We start from the raw sequence: 26,856 nt of genomic DNA on the forward strand, positions 1-26,856 counted from the left end.
TAAATTAAAAATCGAGATTTACCTCTTTCGATTGTTCCGAAAAAAATCACAAGCCCTCTCTTCCAAGATGAATGAAAGAATAAATTTATCGCCCTTCGCGATTGAAGCACACAGAGACAGAGAGAGGGAGAATATGGAAAATTTAGAATTTTTACAATCTAAACTCGAAAGAGGCGCTTTACTTTAAAATGAAATTTGCCGCCACACTCTAAGTAAGGGTTTTCACTAACGTGCGCTTACAGCTCAAAATAAGGTTGTCAATTGGGCCTCAGTCCATTACAACCCATCAGCCGACACAATAAGAATTAAGGCTTAGGTCCTTTATCCTCTGAGCCTGCCAAAGTAATGTTGGGCTAAAAATCTGATTTCCAGCAAATTAAATCCGGGTTGGGCTGGGGCCTAATAATGTCTGGCCCAACTTGCTGCTATTTTGTGTATCATATATATATATATATATATATATATATATATATATATATATATATAGTAAAATGTATGATTTTATACAAGGATTTGAGTGTGAAAAATAAAAATAAAAACTAAAGTGGATTGACTTGTATAAATAAATCTAGCCTTTGATTGGTAAAGAAATAAAAGAAAAACATGTAATGAGATGGGATTATTCTTTATCATTAAAAATCACACAGCCCTCTACAACATGATTTTAAATCTCATTTGGACGAATTGTCCACCAAAGAGACGAGTTGACAAGTAGTCTCAAAGACCTGGTTTATTCTAATTCCAAGGCATTTTTTTAAATCTCGTTTGAGACAACTCGATCTCATTCATTAGTCGAGACGAGACGTCAAAATGTGTTTTAAAACCATGCCCTACAAGGGGAATAACTAAAAATGAGGCGAAGATGGAGCAAACATTAAATTTGTTTATAGATGGAATGGTTGGCCGTCATATAATCAAAACCTAATTTGAAGTCAACCAATCCTAATCCTATTACTCCATTCAATTGGGTTCACAGTCATATTCTACTGTTGAAATATCACAATTCTCAATCCAAGTTCTTTTTCTTAGAATCTTCAACTTGGTCCCGGAATTTCAAACACAAAAAGATTGTATATCTAACACCAAAATTTTACCAAGCAGATGAAAGTCTACATAAATGAAAATTCAATTAAATGGATGAATCTCCAAACACAGAAGAAGTCGAATTCGGGGGGTTAGATGCAAAAGTGAGGGATGGCGAAGGGGCAAATTGTAGAAGGGGGGCAAAGATAGAATATAATAAGAAACAGGGCGGGGTGAGGTTAAAATATATATATATATATATATATATATATATATATATATATATATATATATATATATATATATATATATATGGAGAACCAGACTACCAAGCCCAGTAATTTAGTCCTTCAAGGTCATTATCCTCTGAAGGAAGAATTTCTGTCTCCACAACTGGCATTCCAAACTAAGGTAACAGTAAACAAAGTTAATTCTTACAAGCTGGGATGGATTCCAGAACTATACTATGTGACACATTTCTTACTTTAATAACTACATTTCCAGATCCTGCTGAACTCTTTTGAGTATAAAACAGACAAGAAAGAGATGATTAACATAGTCGAAAATAAATACGTATATTAAAAAAGTATGCATCAGCAACATATGAAATGAGTTTAAAGTAGAAAAACAATGCCCAGACCAACAAAATTGAAATCCCAACTAAGGAAAGAGGCATTACTAATCAAATCTAAAACAAGGTTGGATAAGAAGAGAAACTCCCAGCAATGGTGGAGTGGATTCATAAGCCGCCCTTTCTTTTCCCAGAAATCATTTGGACCTTACATGGTAAGAGCTTTGTAAAACCTGAGAAGACTTTGCTTTTGCATTTCTGGGTTTTCCACTGTGGAAGAATATGGGGTATGAGTGTGACCAGCTGCTCTGTAGATGCTCTTAGATAGCCCAACTTACATAATCACGCACGCACAACTCCGTTCATTTTCTCCATCAAATTCCTCATCTGATGTATCTACATCACTGTCATCAGATCAACTTTTCATGTCAGCAACATAAACAAGGCAACAAAAAACCATACATTCATTGTAGTCATGTGTGAAAACCACAAATGAATAGAAATAAGAGAGCACACAGAAATAGAATACATCAAGATTTGTGTCCACGGATAAGAAGAGAGTGATTCTCTAATACTGAGAAAGAAATCACAGACCTGATTTCGCCCTATACCTTCCTCAGAATTTTGAATTTCAAAATTTTCAAAAAAAATTAACATAAAATTATACATAATTGTGTGTGTGGCTCATCTAATTTAATGTCCAGGTCCATAAGTTAAACAAAGGCTGACAGAAATGTAATATAAATTGGGCGCTAGATTTTATTTTGTACAGCCTCCAAAGAATATCACACTAACTTTCATTAGAATCAAAAGAAAACTGTTGGTCCTCTCACTGGACTTTGTCTCTTTACATAGAGAAGGAGAACATGGTTGAACGTCCCCCCCTCCCCTGCCCGAGGAGATGTGGAATCCTCGTGGATCCGATCTCTTAGGCTACAGAGCATGGTTTATAAATTACTCATATAATTTTGTGTACCAAACTATATTAATTGCATACAAGATAAGTAAATTATTTACAACTGAAACCCTAAGAGAATAGAATATTACAAAAAGACCCATTACTTGTATACATTCTAATTTGATCCCTCCACCACACATTATCCTTCAAAAGCCCCTATTTATTGTATATATATATATATATATATGTAAAACTCCTTTATCAAATACTAATGGGGCCCCGGATTTGTGTTCAAGGGAAACAAAGTTTTTTTTGTTTTTTTTTTTTATAACGAAAATTTTATTAAAGGTGGACAAGGAGTCATCAAAAGGGAACGAGACAAAAGAAACAAAGAACAAACAAGAAGAGCAACAAAAAACCTACAAACAAGCACCGCCCCAAACCGAAGCGATATCACCCTCTACGCACAAGCTTCCATCTAAACAAGAAATCCTCAAAATTCCCCTGAACTCCTGAAACTGCTTACACCAATGAGGTTGTGGTAATAACTAAGGTTGTGGCTCCCTTATTGAACATAGGTCCCACTCAACATAGTGAATAGGACCACTCAACATAGGTCCCACTCAACGGAATGAGAGGAGTTTATTGTCTATAAAACAAAACAACATAGTAGTTACCTACATTCCTCAGAACAATTCCATGTTCTTCATCGAATTCACCTTCTCTTCTCTTATAAACCCGTTTTCTTTCAATCAAAGGAATATATAAAAGGATTCCTTCCAACCAAATATACAAAATAGGGATCTCAATTTTGCTTCCCATGCATCTCAATTTCAAATGTATATTAGTGTTACATTGCAATAAGAAACTAAAGCTTGTGGATGTTAACATGGAATTGAACATCAAGCTAAACACCCGATCAAGAAACTAAATTTAAATTTCGGTGTCTATTTCAGCCAGCCTGGCAATGGGAATATGTCGCAGAAATATTTCAATCAATGTGGAAAATTTTCAACAAAATATTGTGAAATTGATAGGAATGGTTATTACATTTTCATTGAAACTATGTAAATGAAAAATAGACAGGAAAACACACTCATAAGTCATCAAACTACAACAAACGAAGAAATGAAGAGTAGAAATAAAGATCGATGAAGTTTAACTACATTATAGGGTGAATATTTGAGAACCCAACAGCCAAAACCAACTATATATATATATATATATATTAATCATCCAAAAACAACTATATTTTCCATGGAAATGTGAATAATACCTTCATATTTAATTACATACACCTTAATACGTAAAATACTTCATACTTGCTTGAATAGTAAATAGTATTACACACGCATTATCATATTTTTATTTTGCAAATATATATAGATCATCATCATCGCAGCCTTATGCATGCTTATATAACATTATTAAGTACTAAGATGATATATATAGTCATAATTCATTTCTAGTTTTATACTAATAAATGAATATTATGAATAATATACAAGTCCTTTCTACAAATCTTTTTTGTTCCTTTTTATAAATTTATCAATGCTTTAATTATATTTTCCAAAAAAGAATAATTCGATCAATTTTTTCTGTTTGTCAACGTAGTTCCACTAAATCTTGCCTTATAAAATTAAATTTTTTGTTTAAACATTTTTTGAGTTTCGTTGGTCACCTTCGAAACCTTTTTGTTTGATTACTCATTATATCATTATAGAAAATAAGATGTTCAAACCATCTATATTCATGGATATCCCATAACCCTCATGATCAATATTATCAAAAGCCTTGTCCCTAATATCTAGGTTAGCTCAATGAATCATGTTCATTCAATAAAGCCGTGTATTCCTGCTGTCCATTTATGAGGTGTGTAATATGGATACTCATAATCTAGATTTTATCTAACTTTTCACCCAAACCTTCAGTAGCACATTTGGGTGATAAGTTAACTATTTGATCAAGGGTTAAAAGTTGGATGGCCAAAAATAACAAATAGAAGAATAGTCAAGAAAAGAAAAAGTTCAAAGCTAAGACTGTCCAACCAGTGCAGCTAGAGCCTGGAGTCTATCCAAGGTGTGGTCTTACATTTTAACAGTCCATATTACTGAGCACATGAACCACGAGACCAAATCATAACAAATCTTAAACCATCTAAGAAAATGAAAATTACTCGGTATCACAAAGTTGGAAGCTTGACAAGTATAACTGTATAAGATGAGAATAGAAAGAAAATCACCACAATGTTTTCAAAATATAATACACGAAACATGCAAGATGAGTGAAGACTCATTTAACCTAAAGGGGGAAATAGATTGATGGCACATTAAGAGAAGGACAATGGCAACAAACACTTGAGTTGCCCAGAAGCAACAAATGATGAAGGCAATGCATAAATTTGAATGAAGACAACAAAAAACTTTCAGTAAGCAATCCTTGAATCCAGATACAGTTTATACCTTCTATAAAAATTAAGCTGGAGCTCTTCAATTTGTGATGCAAGGCAGACAGTCAGCTACAATTTTTAAATCAAAATTGAATAATGAACATGAATCTAGTACAGATTCCTAAACTACACAAGAGAAGAATTGAGATAAACAATTGCATACCCCAAAAGCATTATGGATTGTAAGAACAAAAGGATAACCAGAGAACATGAAAAAAAAAAAACTCACAAATAACAAAGTATTTCCTAGGCATGATTGCAAACAAAATCCTTTATAAAGAATATCTTGCATAAAGTAATGAATAAATCTACTCAACATATTCTCAATTCATATCCAGAGTTTAATACCTGGCCTCAAATTCTCTGATTTCGACAAGCTCTTTCCCACATACGTCTGTCCATTGCACTTTCCTCCTTTCAGTGCACATAGGGACATCGCTTTCATTTCCGCATGGCATCCCACATAGATCATCATTACTACAAACTATTGGAGCACAATCAGAAGTCCTCTTCAAGCTACTCTTGAGATAGACTTTCCTTCCATTCTCATCATCTCCATGATCAGTAATAGAGTCCTCACGCTTGTCGGAAATAGGAGGGTCCGTCAAGACGTCGTCCTGTTGGACAGGACCCACTTTTGGAGGGGAGGGGCCCTCAGTTCCGGCAGAAGTACGACCGAAGCAGATAAAGGCAGTGCATCCACGGGAAACACGATTCTTCCCGGAAGCCAGCTGGAGGTCAGGGTCAGTTTCTTGGTCCACCAACTGGTACTGATTCCACGGTGAAACTCTCATGGGTTTTTCTTCGTTTTTCCGACCCAGGAGAAGAACAGTCAGGCCTTTGCTATACCCTGTAGCCGAAGATGAGAAGAAGCTTCCTCCTTCCACCGCCAATAACATCAGTTCTGCTCATCTGGGAACCGCAGAAGAAGAAAATTCTTTATTTCTCTCTCTTCTTCCTTCAACCCAGGCTACCAATCCTTAGCCCAAGTGTAACTCACAGTTAGGCAGGCTATTGGAAATACAAGCAAAAGAAATGAAAATAATAAGGGAATGCTGATAGTTGGTAGAGAAACTAAACTTGGTCATGCCCTTAGGAACAGGTCCCAAAATTTTAAAATTTATAGACAGTAGCACACCTAAGTTATTAGAATTGAGTTTCTTATAAACTAAATGTTCATGCAGCAATATTTGAGAGTGCTAATTTAGAAGGATTTTTTTTTTTTTGATAGATAAATTTAGAAGGATTTTAAAATATCAAATAAACAGCAAAAATAAACCAAGCATTCAGGAAACAGCTGTAAAATATCAAAATCAACTGAAAGGCAACAATAAGGGACAAAAGAATCAACAAACATGTAAAGTTTGCTAACTGTTAAAAACCGTTAAGAATGGTATAATAACTTACAAAATTTTCACAGAAAAAAAGAATCTAAATTCAAAAAATGTAGGAAGTTGCATTTGAAGAAAAATATTATGATACGTGATTTTTAAGAAAAGTAACAAATTGTCGGAGAATGGGGCTCTGGCTTTTCATTCCACAATACATTGGTCCAAACTCACAGTTACCTATATAATCATTAAGCTTAATGGTATGAAGTATAAAATAATGAAAAAAGGTCATAAAATGAAGGGAAAAGATGAGGAACTATTCTAGCCCCAATTTTTTCCTTGGGAAAACATATTTTCAACCGTTTTTTGGGGCAAAAAAAACATGTTTTTTATGGCACTTTAAAGTTAATCCACACACATATGCATGTGTGTGCACACACACCGAACTTGTCCATTTTCAATGCTAGAAAAACTCATCATCTCATAATTTTCCAAAATTGTCCGTGCCTTGCAAAAGATATGGTTAGTTGTATCTGCATTGAAAAAAAAAATCCCAGTAAAAATTGGGTTTTTATTAGATTGAAGATGAAAAAAGACCAAGAAAAACTTAACTCTAAATAAGTGTAGAACGAATAACCCATATCTAAATGTGGTTTTCCCTTTTCCTTGGAAATCACATTATCCTACTCTCATGTAAGGAGCAAGATACGGCCATAACAAGAACGTGACTATACCTATTTCACCGAATCCAAAAGTATGGAAAGCGATATCGACACCTGACGGTACTATACTAAAGCTAGCAGAGGGAGTGGGCATACGACGAAGCTAACAATAACATGACTACACAGAATGAAATTACACTTTAAGGTACATACAATGCTTTCTATAAGTAGAGCGCTCAATAGCGATACACCCAAAACATTAATACACTTACACCTATAAAGTCTTTGGCCATAACAAGAGCATAACGAAACCCATAAAGTCTCGTGTATTGAAGGAAAGTTGCCCTATCAAAAGTCAGTGTCTTGTCTTTGTCCCCCCCATTTAGGGGGGCTACTCTTTTCATTCCAGCTTTACGTGATAAGGTTTAGTTAATGGCCGCAGGAGTGCTTGCTTTTTTCATTCCAACTTTACGTGATAGGGCCTATTAAGCACTAAGACACCGTACTGTTAGGTCCTACACTTGTTGGTCTCAATCTCAAACTGGTTTTCTTTATCAATGTGTTTTTTGGTGCTCTTGGCTCTAGCAGTGGGTACAAAGATTATGGTGAATAATTAGGCTAGTTTGTGGCTGGTTCATATTTGAAAAGGGCTATCTATTAAGATAAATCCAGAAACCAACTACTCTGGTGGTCCTCAAAAACTCCTCTCGAATCAACGGCTCGCGTTTCTCCCAACCCGATGTATCCAGCTACCCGGAAAAAAGAGATCCCAATCCCTCTGCATATGAAGAGGCCGTCTCGTCCGCTTCAGCAAAAGTATTGTTCCAAACAAGGGGTTTGGTTTCTCCCGAAACAACGTATCTCGAAGCCGCATTTCCTGAGAAAGCATTTCCATCTACGGAGTGGCAAGCAGACGCACAAAGACATCTTGATCCTTCCGCTTCTGAATATACATAACGAATAGATTGATTTGTCTTACTGACAATCTCACAATTGGTTGATTGAGAGTCGATGTAATTGAGTATCATCAATGCTTTTAGTCTGCTTCGTGCGCTTGGCTCTGTCTGCTCGGCTCGGTTATCTAATTTTCTACTAAAGGCAACCCCACAATCACATCCATGTTTCTCTTTTTTGATATATTGATAGAAAATGAGATGGGGTTATTTAGTAAGTCTTTGTGTGTGTGGATATTAATAGAAAACAAGATGTGGGTAATTCACAACATGAATAATCCTTGCAATCTACAGTAATAGAGAAATTTGGTAGATAACCCAAAAGGAAATATGGATCAAAAACAAAATAAAAAAATGCAGGAGGCCTCTATTGCAATTGTTCTAAAGATCTAATGGTTTTGTGCAATTGAGTTGAAGAATATAAATTTGCAGGGTGCATCCAAGACTTAACATAGCAATTAAATCTGTACACAGCATGTTGAATCATGAATGCACTTCATGTTCAGTCTAACTACTACGGCTTTGATAAGTGGCACCCAACCGCTGCATGTAAGGATGGCCTCAACAGGGCCCAACACTCAAAAAACAGTGAGCCGATGAAAAGCATCTATGGTTCCTATACACTTTCACATCAAGATGTGCGATGTGAGGTACAATCTTGAGGTCACTTCAGCATTATTCAAAAACAAGTAGACAAGCAACCTTTTCTAAATAGCTATTTTACCCTCCTTTTTTTTTCATAAATGCTATTGTTGGCTTTCTCTCTTCATGAAACATGTTTTAAATACATTGTAGTCCCCAACCAAATTCATTTTTTAAGTGAATGAACAGTGTTTTAAAGAATGAATAGTGATTTAAAGAGGGGGATGGGTTGGAGGGGACGTCCATCCTTAAATTTGAAAGATGACAATTTGAATGGAAAATTTTGAAGATGTGGGTTGGAGATGCTTTGAGAGATCTGTTTTGCTGGGTGTCAGCCGTCACGGAAAACCATAAGAGATACTCTGTTGTCCATGAAGAATAGTGCTGACAGCATGATTTTAAATCTTGGCCGAGACTGAGACATTTCAGACTATTAAATCTCGTCCAAGACAGAGACAACTCGTCCAAAACATCTCAGTAGCATCCACGAACGAGACGGATAGACAAGTCAAACATAATGGGCGAGATTTAAAATCACAGTTCATTTTTCTCATTGTTAAATGAGATGACTCAAACGTATCAGAAGACTCGTCCGAGACGACTAGATCTCATGGACGAGAAGAGGTGCCAAAACGAGTTTTAATACCATGGCTGAGACAGACCCAGAAATGCCAAGAAAAATTTCTGAAGAAAGAGGGATGCATGTTACTAAAATTTTATTTTAAGAAAAAACAACTAGAGCCTTTTGGATCGCCACATTTGCTTCCAAAAAAATATTAGTTTTAAGCCTTTTCTTTAAAAAAAATAAAAAAATCTTTCTCCAATTCAAACAGTCCCTCAGTTTTGAGAGGAAATTATTTCAATTGATAACATTCAATGAAACCAGAAAATAAGAGACCCAACTGAGATTTGGGCACAAAAGAGGGAGAGAGGGGGATTCTAATTTCCACCAAAAATCTCGAAAACGAAAAAACAAGCTTATGGGAGGAAAAAAGAAATCAGGTTCTCCTCTGGATCCCCATTTTTTCGTCAACAATTTCCATCTTCGCCCGAAAATCTCCTTTCGGTGAGGGAGAGGCCAAAATTGGGATCAAAACAGACCCTAAAATTAAATAGTAAAATTAGTTTTTTTTTTAATTGCAATAAAACCCCAAAACCCTCTTCGTCCTGAATTACTTATACTCAAACAATCTATTTGAGAAAAACCAATAATCTGTTTGGATCATCGTTTTACACCAAAGGAAGATACTTTTAACTTCTACGAGATTTGTTTGGCGAAAAAAATAATAATAGAAAAATAGGAGAAGAAGAACTAATACAAAAACATGAAGATCCCTTATTTCTTCAACACCAGAAGTTTGGGAAATTTTGATTTCTAGTTAAAACTATGCGCCAATTCAAATTACCCTATTTTCTTTTATCTTCCATGATTTGCTAAAAGTTGGCCAAAACAGCAGAGTTTCTGCTAAATCTACTATTAAATTACTCGAAAAATTGTACCTGAGATATATAGAGAGAGATTCCCAGATCTGTAAGAGTTCTTCGGTGATTTAATCGTCGATTAAATCCTGTTGAATCGTTTGCTTCCAACACTCTCCACCAGAAGAGGTAAGGAAGAAGAACTGAAAGAGAAACCTTAGTAGAGGAAAATTGATCCGCGAGGAATTGAAGTATGAGATGACGAGTTCCAACTTCCACGTCTGTTCCGAAGTTTTTAAAGGAGTGGATGGATGACGACGCGACGGCGTATGATAGCGATGGGCCCTCCTTTCATTCATTTTCGTTTCTTTTTTCTTTTTTCTTTTTTCTTTTTCTAACGTAAAAAGAAAAGTTTGCTTTTGTTTGATTGCTTTACGCGTTTTAATTAGCGCATGTGGAATTGTGGATTGCCACACCAGAGATGAGTGGGTTTGCTGCACGGGCAGACGATGTTGGATTTTTATTTTTTTCTTATACGTGGAACTCAGGTAGCTAGTCTATGGCAACATTTTCCTGTAGCATTATCTATACACTATACAGTTAAGAGCGGAAAAATACACCACAGCCCTATTGTATTAATAGTAGTGTTGGAGTGACTTCAAGATTGGATGTCATATCACACATCTTGACGTGAAGGTGGATCGGAACATAGATGCTTCTTCACTCACATCTCGAGAAAAAACACGTATCGTTCTCATACACCTTCACGTCAGGGTGTGTGATATGAGATCTAATCTTAAGGTCACTTCAGCATTATTAATAATTAATCAAGAGTGGAGTAACATTGAAATTGACATCATTTCTTTTACATCATCCAAGACCTTGAAAATGGATGGAAGCTCTAATTTTCAACAAACTTTAGCGGTGTAGATTTTTTTAATAATTATCCATAAGGGCTACAGGAAAAAGTGGCTATGGGATCTGCTTTTGGGTGTGAAGAGGTCGGTTTCTATTTCCATTTCCATGGAATTTATAACCACAACAATCTTTATATTTTTGTCAAAGACTTTCTTTCCTTAGTAAGATTTTAAGCCTTACTGAGAGTCGGTTTGCTCGAATGGATTACCAAATTGAATAGGGATCCAGTCAGGTGTCGCGTTCTTAACCAAGGTGAGGTGGCTGGCCTTTTTGGTGACCCACTAACCGTATGGATATGTGATCCATCCCCTGCTGAATTTACAAACAAAATATCAGTTTGATTAGTGATGTGCATCCATTGATAATAGCATTCTTTTAAGAATGATTTCTAGTAGTTGGATCTAAATTCATTTTCAAGAGATTAAATATAGTGGATACAAGTTATCAAACACTACGATTTTCGGAGTGTAGGTTCACCAAGGGATGGACCACATATCTACACGGTCAATGGGTCCCAAAAAAGGCCATGTGGCATAAAAACGGGATGCCACTTGACCTTGGTTAGGAATAGGACACTTGACCCAATCCCTATTCTACCAAATTACAAATCCAACACCACAAACCTCAAAATTTCATCGAAAAAGGTACATAAAAAATAACATTTAAAAAATAATTTCTTTTGGACTTGATCCAATGTTTTGAAAATGGACAACTACCGAACTTCCAAATAGGTAATAATTTTTTTTTAACAAAAAAAAAGGTTCATCGAACTTTGTCCTCTACAACCCTGAAGCATCAGATCATATTTTGTATGCCACAAGGAGAGCCCAGGGCCTCTTAGTAAGGGTGGTGAAATCCTGACTAACTTAGTTAGGCTAATCAAACTATATTTTTTCGACTCTAGTCCTTGTCGATTAATATAAAAAAAATCTTCCAAAAAATTTACATATTAACATATTATCTGCAAAATTATTAACTTAGTTATAATTTTTATAGTTAAGATATAAGTTAATGATTTTTTTCCAAAAATTAAAATTTACCTTCTTTAAAATCAATAATTATTGAAAGAGGTAGTCCATTTTAAGCTCCAATTCATAGTTTATATGAAAAATTGAATAGCTATAACGTGCATTGATTTGGAAATAAAAGATTATCTTAAATCATCTATAGTGTAAAAAGAAATAACAAAATAAATCGCTTTTGGGTATCCATCAATACTTGTCGTATAGATCCTAATGGTTTTGGTTCCTATCGATTCAATTTTGTTTTAAACTCGGCTCCAAGCAGTTCGAATAAAAAAGGGAATCCAACTATACATGTAATTAGGTTCAATGAACCCTAAAGACGTAGGTTGTAGCTTAGATGAGTTCTAGTGCTCTATGGGGCCTAACCCTAAATCGACTAAAACCAAACTCTACTAATGGGCTTGGGACAGGTTTGGATTGATTTCCTAGTTTTGTAAATAAATAAAAATATTAAATTTATGCATCTTTTAGAGTTGTTAAATATTATTTTTCATTAAAATAATTGTTCTATCTCCATCTTAATAGAAAAGTAGTTCCAAATAAGAGTAAACTTATTAATTTACTAGAATACATACATCTTCTTTGGGGTTAAAGGGATAAAAAAAAAGGATAATACAGTTAGAGGGGTAATATTGAAAGGGTGGAAGAGAGAAAATGCAATAAAATAGAGTTATGTGGATCCTACTCCTATGTCTCAATCTTTATATCCTACAAAATTATAGACACGGGTAAAAGATGATAAATAATAAATGTAAGAGATTTTTTGGATCTCCTACTCCTTGATATTTGTGTAGCATTCAATTTCTTGATCCCAAACTCTGTGTTGTGGTTGGATGGGATATTGAGTGAATCTTTGCTCACAATGCTCACGGACTCTTCGATCCATGCCACGTCAAGCAAACAAGGGTAGTTGTGTAAATTAAGGATGCCATTCAATACAAGCGAATTCTTATGATTGGTAGATCTCGAATTTTTCGTGGGCTCAAAAAAATTATGAGATGTTTATTCTAACTAGATGGAAGTTTGCCTCACACAAAAGTGGGTCCTATAATTATGTTTTATTGTATAGATGTATTTTATTATTTTTACTAAAACTCGTCTGTGCCAAACATTCTCTTTAGGGGTAAAAGAGGAAAAATAATAAAATTGAAAGGGTATTATTAAAAAAACTTTGGAATTAGAGGGGTAAAAGAGGAAACATAGTAAAGTTAGAAAAATATTATTGAAAAAGGGAAGAGGTGGGGGAGGAGGAGAGTAAAGACACACAATAAATTGGAGTTATTGTAGCTTGATGGAACATTTATCCCCTAATATGTGTGTTTTCTTATATAGACTAGGGTTCGTCAATGCCTACGACATGAACATCCTCTTTGGGGGTTAAGGGTGTAAAATCCTTACAAGTGTAAAACCTTGCATCTAACCATACATAATACATCTATGAATTTTGATAATATAACGCTATTTTTGCACATGCCCTTGATGCCCCCCCACATTGCGTTTGCTCACAACCCAACAAACATTTGACATGTGATATGAATGACATCAGCAATAGAGAGAAAACTTCTCTTTCTTGCCAACACGTCCTCTTCATATTCAACTAACCCCCCCCCCCCCCAAAAAAAAAAAATGTATGCAATTCTTTGGTGACACAGGAATTGGTGTGGCAATAATAGCTCTTTGAAAAAAAATTCCTCTTAATATTCTATCAATTAATGTAGAAAAATACACATAGCAATCATTGAGAAATCCAACAACCAGGATTTATACATATCCTAATAATATATATTTTGTTCATACTTGTAATGAGAGAAGAATATGAGTCTCTGAGCATTGTCCTCCCCCTTAGGGTTTCCTCAGATAAAGGATTTTAAAGACAAGGATCCCTCAAAAATCCCCTGACCTTGATCCTTTACTATAGATTAATTAAGATGACTTAAATGCCCTTAGGAGACATTTGTGTGTTTTCTAATAGATGGAAAACCCCCTTAACCTTAGTCCCTTGTTATAAATTATTTAAGATGACTTAAATGCCCTCATGATTTATTTTGCACCATCTACAATACTTATCTCAAGAATAAATCCTAATCATTGAATTACAACATATACAATTGATGGTTTTTCTTTAGTTATTTTTTGTGTTAATGGAACCCGACCCTCAAAATGTGGATTTTTGTAGCAGGTCGACACCTTCAATCAAATTAAACTTGAAATCTGATTTGTTAAAAGAGTGAGAAAAATAATATATATATATATATATATATATATATATATATATATATATATATATATTTTATCCTTGTTTGACAATTTTGATTGAAATGGTTCTTGATTGGTCCCAAACCAAGATCAACGAATCCCCCCCTGCTTAAATTAAAAAAATTCGAGGCTTGGTTGATGGCATCTTAATTGAGAGAGAAATCACTTGCTATCATCTCTCCCAGTCTTTATCTATTTTCTTTTTCTTTTAATTTTGAGAGTTGTTATTGGCACCCCAAGTTTTACTTATTACACTCCACTTTCTTAAATTATTTTTTCACACCCAATCAAAGATTAGAAGACATACTTCAAACACTACCAAGGTTTGGCTCAAATTTTAATCTCAACATTATAACACTCGTTCAAACAATTTCAGTAATTGTTAACAATTATGAATAGGCTCATATAAAATCCTAAACCCAGGTAATAAAATTTAGCAAAAAAATGAAAAAATGACAAAGCTTCTATTAGCACCTCAAGTTTTACTTATTCTCAAACATTCATATTTACTCTATTTTCTTTATTTTTTTTAATTTGGGTGTAATAAGTAAAAGTTAGGACGCCAATATTTGAATTTATATTGCCAAATGAGAAATATACAAACAAGACTTCCATCTACAGTTAACAGTCTATATATCCATTGTCGGTATCAGATGAGTCACCGTGTGGACATCACGAGCAAACTACAAGGTTTCCATGGATACCCCGCAAGTAGCATGTTAGACAAATCACCGAGGATACAACATGTCTTCGTCAGCTACACTCATACACAAAGAGATGGGAAAATTACTTAATAGACCTTGATGTATAAGATTTAATTGTTATATATATGTACCCCTAATCTTTTATCGATTACTAAATACCTACAAATAAATGTAAATTATTCAAAATACCTTTTGAACTAAGCACCCCTTCTCTTTCATGATTGTCTTGAAATAACACTCAAATAATTTTTTATCGATGGATGAATGACGAACGTCGATGCAGTTTAACTTTTAATTGTGTATCGATTGCCTCATTAATTCATCCAAAAATCAAACCAATTGTCTGAATTCTTGAAATGCTCAGCACCCACCATTTGTGCATAGTGCATCTACTTAAAAAGACTTTTTTGGGAGTGTACAGAGGCGAGTGAATGGACTGAGCATAAATGGTGGGTGCAAATAGAATGACTCTTTTTGAAAAAAAAACTGATTGAGTATATTCATTTCAATGAACTTTGACGTATTTTCCCTTTGTATGTTAATTAAGAAAGATATTACATATTCATAGTTAATCTAAAATGAGATTTTATGATTGTAATATTCTTAAAATAGATTATAATAAAATAATAATTATCTTCAAAATAATTGGCCTTGCCCCTACTAGTTGGGCCTACAGAACAGGACACTCCTATTGTCAAAATAAATAAATAAATAAATAAATCTATAAAAGGGAATGTTATCTTCTAAGATTTCACGGGAATGTTAACATTATCCATTATATTTTTTTTCAATAATACCCCTTCCAAATTGTATTTTAGTGAAAAAAATAAAGGTATATTAATCTTTTTACATAATAAATGTTAAGGTTTACAATAAATATTTTGACAATTAATGTAAATAATCATTTATTATATAAAAAGTCAACATACTTCTATATTTTTCATTAAAAGACAAAATAGATAAGTATATTATTGAAAAAAGAGATGTGATGGACATTGCTAACATCCCCATGAAGTCTTGTACGTTAATATTTCCCATCTTTAAAATAGATAAATATTTTTCAATTTACATCAAAATCAATTTGATTGATTTTGAGAGATTTGACTCATCCGAAATATGTTAGACAAGATTCATGAGTGTCAATATGATCTAGAAATTGGGTTTCAAAATCATGAGAAGTGATTCATATTGATGTTCCCATTATTAAATATTTAGAATAAAGATAACACCGTCTACATTTCAAACTTCTTTTATGCAGATCACATTTTTCAGACCGCTTCAAATTCAAAGAATTGAAGGAACTGTCTCTTTTACATGACATGTGACCGCTTCACGTTTTGGTGAATAATATTTGTTATGCACTTAATGTTTCCAAACCACAAATGTTCCTCTTGACCTCAGTCTTCTCTTATAGGCTATCAAAACAAACTTTTCAAAAAAAAAATAGTCATTTTCAATCTCTTGGATAAGATGAAGATGAGGGTATTGAGGTCATTTTCCACTAATTATAAGACTAAGATAGAGGAAAAGCGGGGCAATGGGGCAGTTGGAAGAGGAACTCATTTAAAAGGAGAGGATTTCTCCAAAAGTATGAAGAGGGCAGAGTGCTACAAAATCCAAATTTTCAATTACTTTAGAAATAGAGTCAAGAAAGATGATTTATACTATACCTGTTGAAAGAATCCCCAGACTTGACTGAATCTTCCTACATTTAATATTAAATTTATAAAGGGCCCATCTTAGACCTAATATGGCCATACAGAATTCAATTAGATTTTTTTTTTTTTTTTATAGTACGGAGGATGTCGGGGAGGAGGAGGTATATTGTAGTGGGAGAAGTCAGACAACAAAGGTACAAATTCAATTTCTATTCATTAGAAAAAAAAAAAAAAGAAGGGGACAACCCCAGGGGTTGGCTTAATGGCCATTTCAAATCCAATAGGCGGAGAGTGAGACTCCGTAGGTCATGTGTTCGATAACAATGGCTCCTCAAGGTCACCCGCGAGGGCGAAGCTTAACTTACCTGGTGTGTGTGTGTGTGTCATGTGCGGGCGTTGCGCATGCTCAAGGGAAAGACCCATATGCCTTGGTCCAAGCCCTGGTGCACACGGTCCCACTAGTCAAGTGTACGATCCGATACCCAGTCCAAAAAAAAAAAGTATTTTTTATTTTTATTTATTTTTGTCAAAAGGGATTCAATCATATTTTTTTTAAGGGATCATCAATTATGAACAGTGTTCTAGTGAAAATAGAATATCAATAAAAAATCTATCGAATAGTTGCAGTTTTATACCTTAATCTTGACCTAATTTTGACATTGGATAATAGAAGCCTAACCCTAGGATTTAAAAAAACAGGAATCAAGTATATGCTCCAATTTGTTTCAATTACTCTATAGAGAGCAAATTGCTTTGAGAGGCTTAGTCAAGGGGAAGACCATGTCCATGGATAATTGTAAATTATCAGTCCAAAATCCGATCCATTCAGATCAGATAACTTAGGGCCTCTATTGTTTGATCAGCCAATACTGAAACCTTGACAAAGAAAAAACTAAATAGGGAGTATTTTGTTGCAATTTGCAAAATTCAAAGAAAACATAACATCAGTCACAAACCTTTAAAATAGTCCAAGAAAGCAACAAACAGTTCAACATGCATACATTGTATATCTAGAACACAAGCAAAATACTCTAAAGAGAACCTGGAGTCAAATTGGTTGTCGGTTTTGCGGCTTCGCCACTCTGCAATCTGCTCCATGAGAAAAACATAAACTATTTAGCTAATTCTCTTTCTCCATTTAGTAGCCCAGACACTGAGAAACAGGAACAACATACTTATTTCCATCGCTGGCAACTATTCCATATAACATGCTTTTCTTTCCAATTGAAGTTGCAGTAAATGATGAGAGAACCTGAATCAAAATGTGCCCATGCACATCAATAAGAAGTATCATTTCCTGGACTATCTGCATGCATGTCCATGGAGGAATCATTGGAGCTGATGGAATCTCGAGATTGATGGTGAGGAGAGTTGGTTTCGTTATTCCTGGCTCCATTTCCAGAGGACATAACATTGTTTGGATAATAGCCTTCTTGATCCAAGTGATAGTTCTGGAGGCTCCGACGAACAGGGCTGGATAAGGCATTAGAAAAGACTGAGTTCTTGGCTTGATGTTCAGAGTTCCCAGACCGAGGACCCTGGAAAGTGGTGGTGGCTGGGCCAAACGAACCAGAAGAGACTTGGACACCTGAGTTCATGGGTTGGGAGTGCCTTGGAGACATTGTGGGCTCCTCTCCACCATACTCGAGCTCATTCTGCAGAGATCAGAAAAATTCTCATTTGGATCTTCCAAGCATAATCAAGATAAGACAGTTTTTATATGATTGAAAATGGTTCCCTCCAAATATCTGAAAACCAGTACAAGACATCCCCCACTACAATTTTTGCTACAACCAGGTTAGTAGTCTTGTGGATGAATAAAGAAATCACAACATGACGTCACAAAATACAATTACCTAAGAGAGTAAAGCAAGACTAATTGCAGGACAACCCCCCAACTCTTTTTTTTTTTTTTGTGTGTGCTGGATTTCAGTTTCGACGTCTATTTTGATCAGTGAGGAAATTAATACAATTTTTATGAAAATGGCGGAAATATGAAAGCCAAGGTATTAAATTTCGATTTTGGTGTCTATTTCAGTTAGTCTGGAAACGGAAATATTTCAATCAGTGTGGAAATTAATACAATTTTTGGAAATGATAGAAATATTGAAGAAATGTTCATTGATCATATTATTGGAAATGACTTGCATTAACACCTGTTAAGTCATCAAGATACAATAAAGAACCATATGGAGTGTGACATTGAAGAACAACAACACTTTGCTACAAGGAAATAAGAATAATAAGTTGCTTAACAACATACAACTTAACATGTAAAACATTGAAATGAAGAAACTAATAAATTGTTTTCGTGTGTTATTATATTTCTTATTTTTTGAATAAGTTGCTAATGTATTCAACTAATTAAAACATGGCTAATTGTGTACGTGCTTATATAGAATTACTAATATCCTTAGAATACATTAAAATAAGATGAAATAGGTAAGATAACTAACTAATCATAATTCATTTATACCAACAGATGAATGTCATGTGCTACATTTTATTAATAAATACAATGTGTAATTTACACGTTCTTTCTATAAGCAATTATAACTTCTTTTTTTCAAAAAAGAATATTTTGGTTGAAGTTTACTATTCCTCGAAATATTGCATTTTTATGCTTAAAATTTGATATTTCGGTCGACAATCACTATTCATCGAAACATTTCGCAAAATGAATAGTGATTTCCACCGAAATATATACAAAAAGAATCTGTCGATTAAATTTCGTATCGGAACTTGTGGAAATGGAAATATTTCGTAGAATAATGTCAAAATTTAATACTATGATGAAAACACGCTAATAAGTTTTCAAACTACAACAAACAACCGTATGGAGGAGGGTGGAAATGAGATCACTAGCATCTCGCTACATGTTAAAGTAGGTATTTGAGAGCCCTATAGCCCAAACCAACTATATGTCACATGGAAATGAGAATAATAATGTTATACTAACCATAGATACCCCAATATGTAAGAAACTTACCTAAATGTAAAAACATTTAAGTACTACATCCACACACTATTGCCCCCATCCAAAAGAACGTGGATAGAGATAGTAAAAGCATGTATAAATTCATCCTCAATAACACAAGACTTGGCTTTGGACAGATTGAAATGGAGGAATAGGATTTGCTTAGCCAATCCCAAATCTTTGGGATAAGACGTTGTTGTTATGCATTACTAAAATTCACAAAAAATTGAAACGTAAACAATTGCATGAATGAGTTTATATAAATGCGTTAACATGCTTAAAATATATCAAATAAGATATTATATTGATATTTTTCAAATCATAACTCACTTATACTAATGAATGAGTGTTATTTGTAATTTACATGTCCTGTCAACAAGTAATTATATTTTTATCACTTTTTCTTAGAAAAATAATATTCTGGTTGAATTGTACTGTTCATTGAGATATTTCTACTGAAATCTTACATTATTTACTCGTGAAATTTGATAATTTAGACCAAAATTTACTATCACCAAACTATTTTGCAAAAAGAATAGTGATTTCCACTGCAATATATTCAAAAAGAGAATTTCAGCTAAATTTCATATCGAGTCTTTTGGAAATGGAAATATTTTGGTACATTTCATGAAAATATGTTATTTAATACTATGGTTGGACTGGAGATTCTTGCTCCAATTGGACCATTTGAATAATGCCCTTGAAAACAGCTCATCTACTCAGAAACGAAATGTTCCTCGAAATTCTTGCTCCAATTGAACCATTTATATCTATATGCATCAAGATCCCGATTCATGGATCTCTCAATTCGACAAATAAGAGGATCGAACCATTTCTTTGGACTCTTTTTCAAATTCGATAAATGTTGGTTGATCGTATATTTCATTATAATTCTATGATTCAGAATATCATTTTCTATTTGATCCCTTCGAATTCTATATTTGAAGTTGTGATCAAATCTATTGATTAAAATTCAATGCCAAAGCATTTATTATAAGCAGGGCCTTTATTCCGAAGACTATAAAGCCCTTAGCATTTATTATGTAGGAGACAAGTATATTATGTAAACATGTAAAAGACCAACATATCCTTGTACTTTTTCACTAAAGACAAAGTGGGTAAGGGATTATTGAAAAGTGAATGTGGTGGAGAATGCTAACGTCCCCCTGAAGTCTTGGACGTTAGCCATTAAGAGAGAGAGATAGAGGAGAGAAGAAGACAAGTTTGGCCATTTATCAATACTCAATCTTTGGAGTCAATGAGAGATCCTCTTGGTTATATCTATCAAAAAAATAGATCCTCTTGGTTATCAAAGAGGCCTTTTTCCTTCATTTGCTTAATCCAAAAATAGAAGTTTCTTAGAAGAATTGATTTTTGACTTGGACAACTTCCAAATTCAACTATTCATTACTTTACAAGCCGTTCTTAACACCTACACCTTCCATAATAGAATCGATTAACTTACCTTCTTTGATATGCATGATAGCCCTTCCTTGTGGTGATTTTTACATTCCAAAAGGATCGAGAGACAAATAAACCTAAGGAATTCTAAGCCCATGAGCACACCAGAAATTAGGTATGGAGACCCACGAACGAGCCCAAAACAGCTCATCTACTCAGAAACGCAAATGTTACTCGAAATTCTTGCTCCAATTGAACCATTTATATTCTATATGCATCAAGATCCGATTCATGGATCTCTCAATTCGACAAATAAGAGGATCGAACCATTTCTTTGGACTCTTTTTCAAATCGATAAATGTTGGTTGATCGTATATTTCATTATAATTCTATGATTCAGAATATCATTTTCTATTTGATCCCTTCGAATTCTATATTTGAAGTTGTGATCAAATCTATTGATTAAAATTCAATGCCAAAGCATTTATTATAAGCAGGGCCTTTATTCCGAAGACTATAAAGCCCTTAGCATTTATTATGTAGGAGACAAGTATTTATTATGTAAACATGTAAAAGACCAACATATCCTTGTACTTTTTCACTAAAAGACAAAGTGGGTAAGGGTATTATGAAAAGTGAATGTGGTGGAGAATGCTAACGTCCCCCTGAAGTCTTGGACGTTAGCATTCCCATGCATATAAGAAAGAGAGAGAGAGATAGAAGACAAGAAGAAGACAAGTTTGGCCATTTATCAATACTCAATCTTTGGAGTCAATGAGAGATCCTCTTGGTTATATCTATCAAAAAAATAGATCCTCTTGGTTATCAAAGAGGCCTTTTTCCTTCATTTGCTTAATCCAAAAATAGAAGTTTCTTAGAAGAATTGATTTTTGACTTGGACAACTTCCAAATTCAACTATTCATTACTTTACAAGCCGTTCTTAACACCTACACCTTCCATAATAGAATCGATTAACTTACCTTCTTTGATATGCATGATTAGCCCTTCCTTGTGGTGATTTTTACATTCCAAAAGGATCGAGAGACAAATAAACCTAAGGAATTCTAAGCCCATGAGCACACCAGAAATTAGGTATGGAGACCCACGAACGAGCCCAAAACTAAAGGAAATCCTACTAGAGTAATGATATGAATTCATGGACCGAGGAAAATATAACTAGGCTCATACAAATCCATTCTTTGCCAAATGAGGAATCTATGATCTCGACATTAGAAAATAAATAACTCAACAACTAACAGTGGAATATTGTATTTGTCACTTATCAATGGCATGAATACTTATTTTTATCCTTTCATTGCTTTAGTGGTAGTTCTGTTGTATTTGTAATAGCGATTGAAAATCAGAAATAAAACAAAATGAACAGAGAATCACGTCAGACTCTCTACTCTCTTTCTTCTGGATCATCTTCCTTTCCCTCATCTTCTTTGCTTCCTCTCTAACTAATTCTCTTCTATTTTAGTTTAATTCATGTAACTACAAAATGTTATGAGAGCGTCGTTGAATTATCTTCTTAACCCTAACACTGGTCATACAATGGTGTTGAAGAAGTTGGAAGACCTTACCATTATCGATCAAAAAAAAAAAAGACCTTACCGTTGCTGTATTTTCCCTCACATGAATCAGGTCAATCTGAACCTATAGGCATTTACTCTCTTTTATGCTTTGAATCAAGATGAGTGATGAATATTCAAGTAACATGACTGAAAGTAGTCATAAAGGAATCTTATACATGGGTAGTAGTCATAAGTCATAACCACCCAAGATTGATGATCACTATGGTCACAATTGATGGAATAAATAATCTGAGATGGTCTCAATCCACCAGAACATCTATTGGGAGTCAAAAGGAAACTTGGGTACATCATGCGCTCGAAAAGGGAACCAACAATAAAAGATCTATCCCAAGAGGATAGGGAAAGGGATAATTTTACTATAATGTCATGGCTTTTCAACTTTATGCAGTTGACTATTAGTCATGAACTGTTATTTATAAGGACTACAAACAAAATTTGGGAAAATATGGCTGAAAAGTACTCCCATAAAGATGATTTGCACACATGTAGAATTATATTGTGATTGCAACTATGCACCAAGTAGGGATGTCTGTAGAAGAGTGCTTCACGAAACCAAGGCAAAAGTGGGAAGAGTTGGATCATTACCATTCCATCTTACCCATTACGAGTTTCACTCAGATCAAGAAGCAAGTAGTACAATGGCATATATTTAAGTTCCGTGTAGGTTTGAGTCATATCTTTGAGTTACAGAGGGTACTCTTGTTTAGATGGTTCAAGTCCCTTGAGGAAAAGGCCTATTTTCTGAGTAGGTGTCTATTATGAGAGAGATGGATGTATAATTATTTTGTTTCTGGAATATGTTAATATTGTAGACAACATAAATTACGGGCACAACAAGACTTGGAGGATTGACGTGGCACTCCAAAGGGGACTTTTGCAGAAAGGGCACGGCTTGAGTGTCATTTAGATGTGGCAAGACACGCATGCCAGATAGGCGGATTACATTAGAGGGATGCGCCTGACTGCCTGTTGCCGCCAACCAGCCAGACATAGTCCACTCCCCTGGGAACCGTTCGTAGAGCTTGTAGGGAGATCGTATACAGACGCCAAGAGTATAAGGGTGGCACCAGTGAGGAGGTGCCATTTAGCAGCTGAGTACAACCATAAGAAACATGCAAAAGGCGCATGAGAAATTGTCACCTGGAGTAGACAGGTGGCAGAAACAGATTTGTTCCATACAACATATAGAGATGGAAGGGAGAGAAGAAGGGACCCCCCCCCCCCCCTCTCAGAGGAGGGAGAGAAGATTGAGTACAATTGCAAGTCCCTATCCACTCTAGCAAATATTTATAGCATCGCCATTATCACATCATCATCATCTACGCCCTAACCCCAATAGACATTCCTAATAAATTCATGGTAAATTGCGCAGTGATCTAGCAAGAGCAGTCAAAGAGTAATAGAATACAAAATAAAAGCTTAATATCAAATGCAAGTAACACAATCAAGTTCAATAACAAAGGTATGCAAAAAATTAAGAACAAACGGAAAGACGGGAAAAGAAAGGTACGATGGTGATCTAATTATTTCAATAACAGAGTATAGTAACTGGCATATATATAAAAAATATGGACAACATGGAGAATCCAAAACCAACAAAGAAAAACTGAGAAAACCTGCAGATAAGCAAATATATCAGCTGTCGTCACTCTCAATCCCTCTCCCTGTTGTTGGAAAATCCATTCATAAAGTTTCTCCTGCAGAAAACAAGAGGATCAGGCTGGAACCATTGAATAGAGAGATTAGAAAGATACATCCGTCAAAATAGATCAATGAATGCAATTGGATAAGCCATAGCATAAAAGAAGACATCCACAATGGAGCTACCTTATATAGGTTAAAAGAAGCACAAGAAGTGTAATCTAAGTAGTGTAGACAAATGTGAGCCACAAGAAAAATCATATGCTTTTTTATTATGATAAACTTGTTTTTCATAGAGGTTATTGTTGATATGCAAGAGAGAGTGAGAACAAAACCTTAGTTTTTTTTTTTTTTTTTTGCTTATCGTGGGTATCCCCATCCTTACGGTGAGACTAATCCCACGGTCACACGCACAGCCCCCTCGGGACTGAACCCTGGAGGGTGGCCCCAAGGAATTCATTCCTTCATGGGGTTTCGAACATTTGCCTACCCTTCTTGAGGAGCTTATCAAGGCTTGGCTTGCCACCAGGCCAACCCCAAGAGAACAACAAAACCTATTGCATGCTATGCATGAATTCCAACCATTGCTAGGGAGACTACTACACGTAAGTTTGTTTTCATTCTTTTTTTTCCTTTTTTGGATAAGTAAATCTGTTTTCATTCTTTTTATCATATGATTCATCTTACAATCGTGAAATCATATGCAACAAGTTTGTCAGCGAAGTGACAATAAAATACAAGCAACACACCAATGGTTTAAAATTTATTCCTAAAAGATGATTACTTATCCAAAACTTGTTTCCACATAGGATTTGCTAACTTTATATTTTGAGTTACTAGGTGTTAGCAATTGCATAATTTTTGTATAGAGTCCATTAGTAGTAACCAAATGTGCATCTAGTTTCTAGAACTCCCAAGTCTTAGGAGACCCCCTGGATTAGAAATTAGGAGGTGTTCATTTTCCAGTTTACTTTAGTTGTTTTGTCATATAACACTATTTTGGAAGTTCTGCAACTAAAATTAGGGAAGTCAAGGGAATCTATCTTCTCGAGTGTATTTCATATTTTAGTAGGCTTCTATGCAATCACTTCTTAAAGTTCATTGTCCATCCCTCCATAAATGTCCCCACTTTTATTATTTGTTGTTTTGTGAGGTGTCAAATCTTGGAAGTGGAAAATTCCATTGATTGAAAAAACAAAGGATGTCCTGGATTCTATACCAAAATCTGACTATTAGTAAACTTCAATTTCATTTCCCCTCTTTTCTATACATGGTATTTTGCTTACTTCCTAGGCTTCCATCCTACATCAATCTAAAACATTTTAAATTGAGGAGGTGCGTGACTCAAGTTTCAATTCCCAACTAATGATTCCAGAGCAACTTGCACATTTAAAAGTAATTAACTCTATGTATCCCAAAGTCACAAGTCCAATCACATGAACTCAATACTTTAAAATACAATTGACCACCATCCATCCATCCATCATCATAAGCTAATTATTATATTCTAAACAAGATGTGTGATTAGTAGCTTTGAACATGGCAAAAAGTTCTGTTTCGTCATGAAATGTCTCAACTCAGACATCTCAATCTCAATAACAACCTGAATGAGAAACAAGGGACTTTGTGTTGTTGTTGGCTTAGTTTATCTCTATTTCAACTAATTGAAACATACCTCAAGACCTGGACCATAGACCATGGTTCTAAAAAGCTTGTTATGAACAAGGTGGCCCCAAGTAGTAACTTGAGATAATTAACAAAATAAATCTGAGACTCTAAGTAAAATAGTTCAAAAAGGTCTTCTTCCGGCCACAACCCAAGAATTATACTTCCACATAGTTCACTTGGTGCTTGAAACCCCATAAACCATCTAAGTGTCAATTTTAACAAAATCGTAGTGCCTTCGAATACTAAAAGAAGTAATTTACAATCCACAAAAAACTGTCCCTAAACAATGAGAACAAGAACAACCAATCAACAAATTGTTAATTTCCAATTGAAAATTGAACCCAAGCTGTCTTTTTCGATTCCACGATCAAGCATCCTTTGGCAACCAAAAAACAATAAATAATTTGACCTAAAACACCTCTAACGAAAACTAATAAACCCTAGCACGCATGTCCTTGATCATAAGCAAAATCCAGATTGTCTAGAAAATTAATAAAAATGCCTTCTTGATTGAGAAAAACAATATATTATCAATCGAAACGAAGAAAAATTACAAAATCGAAGATACAAGAGTGAAGATTATTTTAAAAACAATAAAAAATTGAAACCCAATTAAATAACGAATCATCGAGAAACTTTAATCAGATCAAACCCACAAACTAGAAAGCAAAATCAAACCGACAAGTGTGTGAAACAATCAAACCAGTGCATGGCGTTCTCCGGATTGGAAAGCGAGTTTTTGTTGATTCATGGCTTGGGTGTATAGCTGTGAGAGAGAATTCGCAGTGCTGCGGAAGGTCGTGTACATGGTTCGATCAACCTCGTCGAGACTCGTCGCAATGGATTTCCTCTTTTTCGCCATTAAAACCCCTCTCTCTCTCTCTCTCTCTCTCTGAAGAACACTAATGGAGGGAGAGCTCTGTTACTACGGCACTCGATGCTTCAGCCAGAAACTAAAAAGAAGCACGAAACGGTGGGGTTTATGGACCATGGCGTATGGAGAAGGCAAATTTACAGAGTGGGTGACAGGTTAGCTATCCTACGCACACACTTTCCTTCACATA

General features: G+C 34.8%; 2 protein-coding genes across 6 annotated transcripts; both read right to left on the reverse strand.

The window, feature by feature from the left end:
* Positions 1-1,579: 1,579 nt before the first annotated feature.
* LOC147406709 (uncharacterized) lies at positions 1,580-10,240 on the reverse strand. Of its 4 annotated transcripts, none has more exons than XM_086434880.1 (3): positions 10,030-10,240; positions 5,290-5,853; positions 1,580-1,998 (listed from the first exon to the last, which is right to left on the reverse strand). In XM_086434880.1, exons 2-3 carry the CDS (start codon positions 5,838-5,840, stop codon positions 1,929-1,931), a joined length of 621 nt encoding a protein of 206 aa, XP_086291006.1. In that variant the 5' UTR covers positions 5,841-5,853; positions 10,030-10,240; the 3' UTR covers positions 1,580-1,928. The 4 variants fall into 4 exon arrangements, with proteins under 4 accessions (XP_086291006.1, XP_086291005.1, XP_086291004.1 ...); XM_086434879.1 differs by having other exon boundaries at positions 5,290-5,911; positions 10,030-10,239; XM_086434878.1 differs by having other exon boundaries at positions 5,290-5,920; positions 10,030-10,239.
* A 7,166-nt stretch (positions 10,241-17,406) lies between these two features.
* On the reverse strand, positions 17,407-26,856 carry LOC147406710 (uncharacterized). 2 transcript variants are annotated; one of them, XR_015176565.1, is made up of 4 exons: positions 26,496-26,856; positions 24,100-24,180; positions 17,685-18,164; positions 17,407-17,598 (listed from the first exon to the last, which is right to left on the reverse strand). XR_015176565.1 is itself a non-coding variant. In XM_086434881.1 (3 exons), exons 1-3 carry the CDS (start codon positions 26,652-26,654, stop codon positions 17,787-17,789), a joined length of 618 nt encoding a protein of 205 aa, XP_086291007.1. In that variant the 5' UTR covers positions 26,655-26,855; the 3' UTR covers positions 17,407-17,786. The 2 variants fall into 2 exon arrangements, 1 of the variants encoding a protein (XP_086291007.1); XM_086434881.1 differs by having other exon boundaries at positions 17,407-18,164; positions 26,496-26,855.

This window comes from Akebia trifoliata, chromosome 3 (assembly GCF_017979445.1).
Source record: "Akebia trifoliata isolate Shusen 1 chromosome 3, ASM1797944v1, whole genome shotgun sequence".
Classification (NCBI taxonomy): Eukaryota; Viridiplantae; Streptophyta; class Magnoliopsida; order Ranunculales; family Lardizabalaceae; genus Akebia; species Akebia trifoliata.

What these genes read in the sequence shown, in the direction of transcription:
- LOC147406709 (XM_086434880.1), bottom strand. Translation starts at nt 5,840, where the DNA reads ATGTTATTGGCGGTGGAAGGAGGAAGCTTCTTCTCATCTTCGGCTACA. An exon ending in ATCAGAGAATTTGAGGCCAG is followed by an intron (nt 1,999 to 5,289) that starts GTATTAAACTCT and finishes ATCTGATGACAG; the next exon opens with TGATGTAGATACATCAGATG.
- LOC147406710 (XM_086434881.1), bottom strand. Translation starts at nt 26,654, where the DNA reads ATGGCGAAAAAGAGGAAATCCATTGCGACGAGTCTCGACGAGGTTGAT. An exon ending in CCGGAGAACGCCATGCACTG is followed by an intron (nt 24,181 to 26,495) that starts GTTTGATTGTTT and finishes TGTTTTCTGCAG; the next exon opens with GAGAAACTTTATGAATGGAT. An exon ending in ATATATTTGCTTATCTGCAG is followed by an intron (nt 18,165 to 24,099) that starts GTTTTCTCAGTT and finishes TGATCTCTGCAG; the next exon opens with AATGAGCTCGAGTATGGTGG.